Source organism: Pagrus major, chromosome 14 (genome assembly GCF_040436345.1).
Source record: "Pagrus major chromosome 14, Pma_NU_1.0".
Taxonomy (NCBI): Eukaryota; Metazoa; Chordata; class Actinopteri; order Spariformes; family Sparidae; genus Pagrus; species Pagrus major.
This window is the reverse complement of record NC_133228.1, coordinates 7,564,789-7,573,586: the sequence shown is the minus strand read 5'-3', so window position 1 is coordinate 7,573,586 and position 8,798 is coordinate 7,564,789. Positions and strand designations below refer to the sequence as shown.

Sequence of the window (8,798 nt, the reverse complement as noted above, 5' to 3'; positions counted from 1 at the left end):
TCTTGCTTTTGCCTCTCCACTGCACCTGTTGTCACTTTCATTTGCACCAAAGCAGGTGAAATTGAATCACAATCACTTGTGCTTCCTAAATGGACCGCTTGATATCCCTGAGGTTTAACTTACTTGGTGTTATACTGTGACAATTAAGTGTTCACTTAATTTTTTTGAGGAGTGTATTAAATGGTATATTAAACTGTGAACTCTGGTCCGCAAACACAAACATGGGTTACACCTTTAGCGCGTCATTATCCAATATACAGGCTACACTGTGTATATAGTAGCTACGTCTAATTAATCGACAAATAGAAAAAAATAATGCAAATTAATTTGTTTTCCTGACAAGCAAAAAGTCGCATCATTGTTAGCGTCGTGGACTGCTTATAAACTGAAAACCTACCAAATAACTAGAAATGCAAGGCGAAGCTAGGCGACGCATATGCGGCGGCTAACTAGCCCGTTAGCCAACTACAACGCCACGGTGCCTTCAACGGTTATCACAGCATTTTAAATTGTAACAGGTCTCTTGTGCTGAAAACTGCTCAGCGTTTCATGTGACATACAGCTAAATGTTAGATGCAGCATCGTGTTTGCCCTGGGAGCTTCTTAGTGAGCTGCTAGCATCGAGAGGTAACTAGTTAGCTATATTAGCAGTGTTAATAAGGGGCTGGAATCTGACACGCTAATGTGACATGTCGGTACGCTAGCGCACAAACGAGTCCACCAACAATATGGACTTCTTCAGTACACCGAGGTTGATATTGAATAGTAACGACACGAACAATAGATAAATTCGTCGTTAGCATAAGATGTCAGCGGGTAATTGGATTAACACAAACTGCTCAGTGTAGGTTCGTGGCAACGTCGCTAAGTTAGCTCACGCCTGCTATGCTAACAAGCTAGCGCACGACCGACTCGTTAGCCCAGAATTCGGTTGACGAGTGTGGAGTCCAAACAGGCGTGAGGTGAACTCGGGTGTGCCGCAGTTTGTTTTCAAAGAAGAGCACTGTTTTGAAAACCACACGCAAGGACATGCACTTTTCCGCTGTCTAGTGTCAATTCCTCAAAATGGGGTCTGCTAACGTACGTCTCCGCCATTTTGTGACAGGTTTTTCATTGAGCAAAGGGGTACGTGTAATGGTTGAATGTAACCCCATCAAGAAGATATCCGCTTGGCAGTTACAGGGAGAAGGGATCAGGAGTAATTTTCAGCCATCCCGTGAGATAAAAGTCGTTTTGAAGTGGTCAGCAAGGGATAGGGGCAGCTTACCGCACGGTTCACAAGCTCCCAGCAACAGATTGCACCAGGAAAAATAAATAATGTAGGGACCATATATGAAGCACCAGAAAATTTAAACAACGATCACAATTAATAGATTTAAAAGACACTCATTACGATGTGTAATGAAATTACACATTTTGAGCTGACATCATAATAACGCATATTTACTGTCTCAATTCCCCTCAAAGAAACCAAATTGCAGCATTAGTAACTTTATATGTAAAGCTACGCCAAATCAGACCGGCATACTGCTGAACATATAAAATCAATCAATTTGTGTCATGTTGTCAATTAAGAAGTCCCTCTCCTGTTGCACTGTTACTGTCCATATATCGCATGAGACACATTTGTCAAAAATGATTTAAGTGATGTGAAAATAAACACATTTTGGACCAAATATGAGCAAAGAATTATCAGAAAACGTATGTGCTGAAATGTCCAGATGTATTCAGCCAAGTGGTCAATAGTTTGGCAAGCGTTCAGACATTAATCATGAAAAAGCACATGGCTTACTCCTGTATTCATAGAAACACTAACCTGTTGTTTTTTCTCTTAAATATTGGAAATAATTAGTTCTTATGGAAATACAGAGTGCCCTTATATCTTATTTTGTTGTAGGGTAGTTTTAATATATGTCAAAAGACGACATAATTTCCTGCATCATTGATTTTTCGCGGCTGTATGGTATTTTAAGATACTGCTGTGGTGTTATGAAATTGTTGGCTGACTTACTAATAATTAGTCATGTCTAATATCAGTGAGGTTATATTTCATTGTCACTCATTTTGAAGCCAGTTGTAAATAAACAAAGGCTTCATGTCGGTCAGGAAAAGTAGTATTTTACCACTAAAATGTGGGGTTGCCCTCCATCACACGCCTTGTTGGGATAACAAGGGAGCTATGTTAATTAGTGTTATCCCCTCCCCCCACGGGACATTTCCAAGTACCTCCTGACCCGTTTTCCAAACAGAGACGAGTTGTCAGACGGTCCCTAAAAAAGAAAACAGTCTCTATTGTTCCAGCACCCGCTCTGCTCTGGACGGTGCAGTGCCGCCTGTGGCCGCAGAGGGCGCTGCACGCATGGCAGGCCGGGCTCCGCGGCCTTCACATCTTTTTGTCTGAGAACTGGATCCCTCTGCCGCTCTACAGTGTGTGCGATAGCCTCGGAGCTGCGTCCGTACCACACTGTCAAACCACTCCAAACGAATACAACCGCGACCAAAAGCATTTATTCTACACATTCTGCCATGGCGTTTCTAATCTGCCGGTAAATCGGTCGTATTTGTGACTGTTCGCTGGAACTTAGTCCGGGGTTGAATCGGGCTTGCTTTCTGTGTGCATCAGTCTTTATTAGCGAGCTGCCGCTCTTCTTGCTATCAGCTATTTCTTTAACTTTTTAAACACTCAGCTTCGCGAATGACTGAGCGCCGGCGGAGTATGGGATCCTTGGTGTCTTAAGAAGCGACTGAAGTGGGGTTTAACCGTTTTTGCATGCAAAAACAATGGCAAATTCGACGGGGAAAAATCTACTAGATCAGCGAAGGAAAGGACAGGCTTTCCTGGACGAGCTGCGGCAATTTCACCAAAGCAGAGGGTAAGATTGGGGCGTCTTTATTCCCAAGAAATGTAACTTTAAATTCTCATTGCATGCGACTGCGAGTAAACCAAAACAGTTATTTAAACATATGTGCCTTTATTTCTTGTTTTATCCCCTCAGATCGCCGTTCAAGAAGATTCCTTTCGTGGGTGGGAAAGAGCTGGATCTGAATGCTCTCTATATCAGAGTCGTCTCTTTAGGTGGATTTGCTAAGGTGAGTGGGAACTAAAAGTGGATTTTTCTCCACACGCTGCCGTCTGTGGACTCCTCGGTGGACCACTCTACAACTCCGTGTGTGTAATCCGGGACAAGTGTAACCCAGCAGAAAAACGTTAGTGGGTCGGTGTTGGCCTTGTGCTAGTTTGCCATGTATCTCTATGCAATGTGGTGGCTTGTGTTGTTGTGTGGTTTGAATTGAGAGTCCAACCGCTCGGAGTCAGAGTGCAGTCGGAGCGACTCAAAATTAGCGGGCACGTTTAACATCGATTATCGGCACGGAGCCCGGCCTCGGGAAACACCGCGTAGCACATAGCGCTTCGCCCGGGCTTTTACCGGTAGTTTTCATGCAGGGGGAAGCTTGATTTTTCTTTCTCGCCATAGCCATCTTTCTTCGGCTTCATGGCTGATCACAAAATGTAGGCCTCACAGGCCCATACTCAATACAGTAAACGGTGGCAAAACCTACTCCAAAACCAAACGGGTCGCCGCAAGCCAAAGCATTTGTTCTCTGATGGAGACAGTTCGCAGGAGTTTAGCCTCGTTAGCCTTTATCGCCAAAATGCAAAAGTCAAGTTAGCTTGTTAGCTATAGTGCTAACTAGCCTCTACAGTAACGATAGTATCCTAAAGGGAGTCAGGCAGTTGTACTTACTGATGTGTCAAATGTAAATATGTGCGGTTAGCAAACATTAGCAGCTAATTAAACGCATTTTTGCAAACTCCCCTCCCTTTATGATTGAATAGTTTTCAGTATTTTTAGATATTTTCAGCAGTTTGAGAAAGTTATTGATTAGTGATAGTGATATTGCCTCATTGGGGGAACCTGTAGCAGACCAGATGGCTGCAGTGTAACCGCTCTTTTTGTTGTTCTCTGTGTCTTATCTCCTAACCAACTCGTTTCCCCCCTCCCCTCTTTCAGGTCTCTGATAAAAACCAATGGATTGAACTTGGAGAAGAGTTTAACTTTCCAAGGAGTTGTTCCAACGCTGCATTTGCTTTAAAACAGTACTACCTTCGGTAAGTAGCACGGCCATGCAGCTCTCTTCCTCTCAGGTAGCATGTGGGAAGTGTTTACAAATGGTAAGATGCAGTCAGCAGGATCTAGGCTCTCCGCTCCCCTCTGCTAGCAAGCTGCACTAGTATAATATTATGACAGGCAAAGCAAGGTCTGTCTTGTGTACACAAGCCATGGCGTGGTAGATATGTACTACTGGCCTTTTCCACACAAAATAACTCTGATCTAACTTTTCTAACAAAGGGAAAATATGACCGAATATTTCTTGACTCTTGGACATGGTTTTTGGAGAACACACTTAAGGAGTATTCTGTCTGTAATGGCCCCTAAACCATAAACTAATGATTGTTATTCCTTTCTGAAAATGGTGTAGCCACAGGGCGGTTGCTGTTTGATGATGAGCAGCTCTGGGCGCTCTAACATGTGTAGCATTCAGCCTCAGCACAGTCAGCTGCCAGTGATGGGAGTCTGGTGTAAACGCAGCTCTCCCCAACAGCTGGCATTTGTGGTTTTGGTGTTACTGCTTTCTCTGTGCTCCTTTTCTTCTCCCCCCCTACCCCTTGTAACGATTGTTCCCATCACTAGCACCTGCCTGCAGGGGATTACACCTCCATGGCAGAGAAATGATTGTTTCTTCACATGGATATTTTACGGGCAAACGGCAGGTCGCTTGGTTGATATCATAAGCAGCGGTTAATTATCGGGGCATTTGTGCTAAGTTGGCTTTTGATGCAAGCTGTTGAAAGTGTAGCGGTCAATTTGAGCACTGCTGATGAGACTTGTAGCTCCTAAAAAGTTTACAGATAACTACTGTGCCTCTGCAGGAGAGATGCACCTCAGGCACATGGAGGCTTACAGTTAGTTGATGTCTTTCTGAACGCCATAATGGCCACAAACCACTATTAAGCTGCTTTATATTTAGTGTAAATGATACAACGCTTTATGAAGCATTTATTCTAAAGCAGTAGATCATGTAATTTAGTGTAATGGTTTGCTTGGAAGCTCAGATGCCTGGAAAGACGGTTGTTTCAGTCTGTTCTGTGAGTGGAGGTAGCTCTAGCGCAACGGTGTTGAGTTTCTGTGATCTGATTTATGTGGGAACTTCTTCTCAAAGGCTTGGTAAAACCCTAACATTCAGAAATTTGCCTTTGTCTTCATCTCTCGGGCTTAGATTTGAGTGTGCCTGAAGTACCTGTCACTGAGAGCCAACTGATGATCTGATTTGTTGAGTCTCTGTAATACTTTTCGGAGGACACAGTTAGACCAGCTAATGTGTCTATTATCTAATGTCAGAGAGTGGTTTATAAATACCAGTTGGCTGATACCTTGTTGTGCAGATGACAAGACGAAGCAGAGAATCATATGGAGCCAATAACATCATGACTGTTCTGTAGCAAGAATTAATTTTCACATCTGCTACTGTGATAATTACCTGTAAGAATTATTTCTGGAAGGTGGATGAGCAAAAGGAGCCTGGTGGCTGAATCGGCTGGCATGCTGACTATCACACTCGTGCCACGACAGCCGTTGGAGCTACTTTGTGAAGTTTATCTAAGGCAGTTTACTGTGGTTTATGTCAGAGGCAGTAGGCAGCTAGACTTGTCTTGCCTCAACCACGGCTGATAATAGAGGGACTATCCTCTCCTCCCTCATGCTGCTTTTTGCGAAATTAAATGTATCTTTCCCTCCAGTTTTTTTTATGCAAGAGTGGACTTATAATGAAATGATTGTTTGGGAGAGATTTTAATTTCGACCTCATCCAGGGAGGTCAGGGGTCATAGGCAGTCACACAGGGGATATGTGCTCTCTGGAGCTGGTTTAGGTTCAGCGTCTCGTTCAAGGACACTTAAGCTGGGTGAATGTTTGCTAATATCAGGTGTTAATCTTGATTATGCAGATGAATGACCATCTGTAACCACTGGCTGCCTGGGTACTTTTTAGCTGTGTGGGCATTTTTCAAACTGCAACTGAAATAACTGCTAGATGTGTGTTTGTAAGGTGATGATTAGATATCTTGAAAGCTAGTAGTAGTTTTAGATCGAAAATTTGCTCGGTAGTTTGTATTTGGTGCAGATTCCTCATGCTTTATTTTTTTATCAGAGTGAATTCAAATGAGTTTAAAGGACCAAAGGAAACTCCACTGCTGCCAGGAGTCAAACTTGTGACTTTTCTGATACAGGATAGTCTGTCTTGTCGACCGAGTTTCCCTGTCTGAATGAATAGGACGATCATGATGTGGCTCTCTCCGGTCAGCACTTCCCACTCAGAGCAGCGTAATAAGCAGCACTGAAGTTCAGTGCCAGCTCCCGCTGCTGTCTATTTGATATCTGAATGTCACTCGGTAATAAGTGAGCGACGCTTGCCAGAAACATTTTTCCAGCTCGTTTTCAACTTGTTGAAGCGCCGCTTTGACATCAGTCCTACCAATGGCGCTGATTTCATTCCGACTTCAGGGGGGGAGGGAGGATTCACACTCTGGATCAAAGAGATGGCATCAAATCACACTGACACACTAAGGGCAGAGATGAAATGCAGCTGTTTTTGGCTCGCTTCATTAGCAAGATCAGGACAAAATATATAAAAATAAATGAGAGGTGCTCAGGTGTGAGAGTGAGAGAATTATTGATCACTGAGGCATACAGGAAGATGTTGTCAAGCAGAGCTACAGATATAAAGGAAGGTGCTCAATAAAGATAATGAAGGTTGCAAAAACATCATGACCAGAGCTGCCTCAGGACTCGCAAATGCTTGAAAGCTAAGAAAAGATTTTAGTAAATTTTGAAAATGACTGAACAGTGTTACATTATAGCTACAATCTTTTTTTATTTTACCTTTTTACATTTCCAGAACTTGACACATTTACATTCATGTTCTACAGCTGCGCTCTGTTTCAATGGATTAGGTTAGTTACTAACGGCTGCTTCCAGTTTTCCTGTGGCTAGACAGATTTGGGTGATTCACAGTCAATACTCTTCGACATCTCCAAGGTTTTCCTCTTCCATTAGTAGTTTCATAAGATTTGGGAGAGGTTTGCACTAAGCTCTCAGCCATTGTGGGGAAACAGTCCTTACTTTTCGGTAATTCCGGCCCCACACTAGAAGATAATTGGGCAGATTTTGTCTGATTCACCCCTCCCGACAATTGCGGGGGTGTTTCGAAAAAAGAGGCTGGTCCTAACAGATTATCTGGACAAATGATCCTGGAGTGTGAGGGGTTTAGAGACATAATCTTAATGTTAGCAACTGAATGAGTCTCCCCAATTTCAAATCCGATATATCAAATATGTTCGATTACTTCACATCTTGAAATCCTGTAGTGTGAAACAAACATAGAATATTGAGCAGAAACCTGGAATAGCTAAAAAGACAGAGCTGACTGGGAAGCATCAGCAAACAGATGTTGCACATTTGTGTAGAACAGAAACATGGCTGCTGAGAGCATGAGAAGTTCTTGTATCTCCTGAGCCAGGTGGACAGTAGAAAAGGGGACAATCTTGTGGAATTAGGGCAACAGTATGAGTGCTTGTTTAATGTCTGGTGCAGGATGTACAACCCATCTACTACTCGATGAACAAAGAACAATAATGTTAGCTCGTAGCAGTAGCTTGCTTGAGACTTTGCCCACACAGTGCAACGACAGTACGCCTCAGTGTTTTGTTTTCTTTGCGAAGTCACGTTTGATCACGCAAGTTTCTGTCAGACTCCTTGAATCACCAACCTGAAATCGCCATGTATGTGGTCCTGAATCGTCCAGTGTGCGCGTTGTTATGCTTAATGTTAAAACTTGGTTAAACCTGTCGTTATACCTATAGTCTCCCATGTTTTTAAAATGAGTTTAAGATTTAAAGAGTTCTCTAGTGTTCACCCGGCATTAAAAACCCTGTAGTTCGTCCAGGCCCGCACCATAATTTGAGAGTGAATGAGACACTTTTGAAACAAAGCCTCTCGTGTAGCTACAGTCTTTGACTTCTTTTCTAAACTGCAGCACACTGAGCACAGTAGCCAAGTCAGGTGACAGAAACCCTGGTTCAACCTTTGTTTGCCCTCTCCAGTGCATCCCAGTTGGGAGGAAATCAGGCCCAGGAGGCACTGACATCGAGGATCCGCTCACTTGACTCTCTGTGTTGGCTCTAATCTGTTATATCTATTGAATTTTGATGAGGTTTGTACACATGGTTGGAAATATTTAAAAGAAGTAACTGATGGTATTTACGCCTTGTTCAACAATAGAAATGCGGACCGTGTTGCTCTGTGATGTCCTGTCACATGGCATTTGTTGTGAGGAATGATACTCATCCAGATGGCACTTTGGATTGTTAAATCAAACCTTTATTTGATGAGCACATGTAGTAGACCGTTTTTTTTTATTAATCAGGGCTCAGTTGCAATAGTAAAGTACAGATCAGATTTCACCCTTTTGACCCACGCTACATTATGAGCAAGTTAGGCTTTTAGTTCTGCTGCCAAGTACAGTTTTTACAGTCCATAGTGAATATAGAAAAATAAACCTGCTCTTGACTATACCTCTTTCTGCTGAATCAACCACAGCTAGGTTATCTGTCTTTTTCAGAGTTGAAAATGCTGCTTCCTGTACAGCAAAATTACTATACCACACTTTCATCAGTCACCATAACTGTTTGCATTGTAGAGAAGCAGGTGCAATCACATTCACAGGTTTACTAATTTCAGT

At 42.9% G+C, this 8,798-nt stretch overlaps 1 protein-coding gene across 2 annotated transcripts in view; it reads left to right on the top strand.

Moving 5' to 3' along the window:
• Nucleotides 1-2,360: 2,360 nt before the first annotated feature.
• The window catches only part of arid2 (AT-rich interactive domain 2), a 35,475-nt gene continuing 29,037 nt past the window's right edge, over nucleotides 2,361-8,798 (top strand). The window contains exons 1-3 of one of the 2 annotated variants that reach the window (XM_073480468.1): nucleotides 2,361-2,873; nucleotides 2,997-3,090; nucleotides 4,014-4,111. In XM_073480468.1, the coding sequence (XP_073336569.1) occupies nucleotides 2,782-2,873; nucleotides 2,997-3,090; nucleotides 4,014-4,111 (284 nt within the window). In that variant the 5' untranslated portion in view covers nucleotides 2,361-2,781. The remainder of the gene's footprint in view (nucleotides 2,874-2,996; nucleotides 3,091-4,013; nucleotides 4,112-8,798) is intronic. The other variant, XM_073480469.1, reaches the window with a different exon arrangement.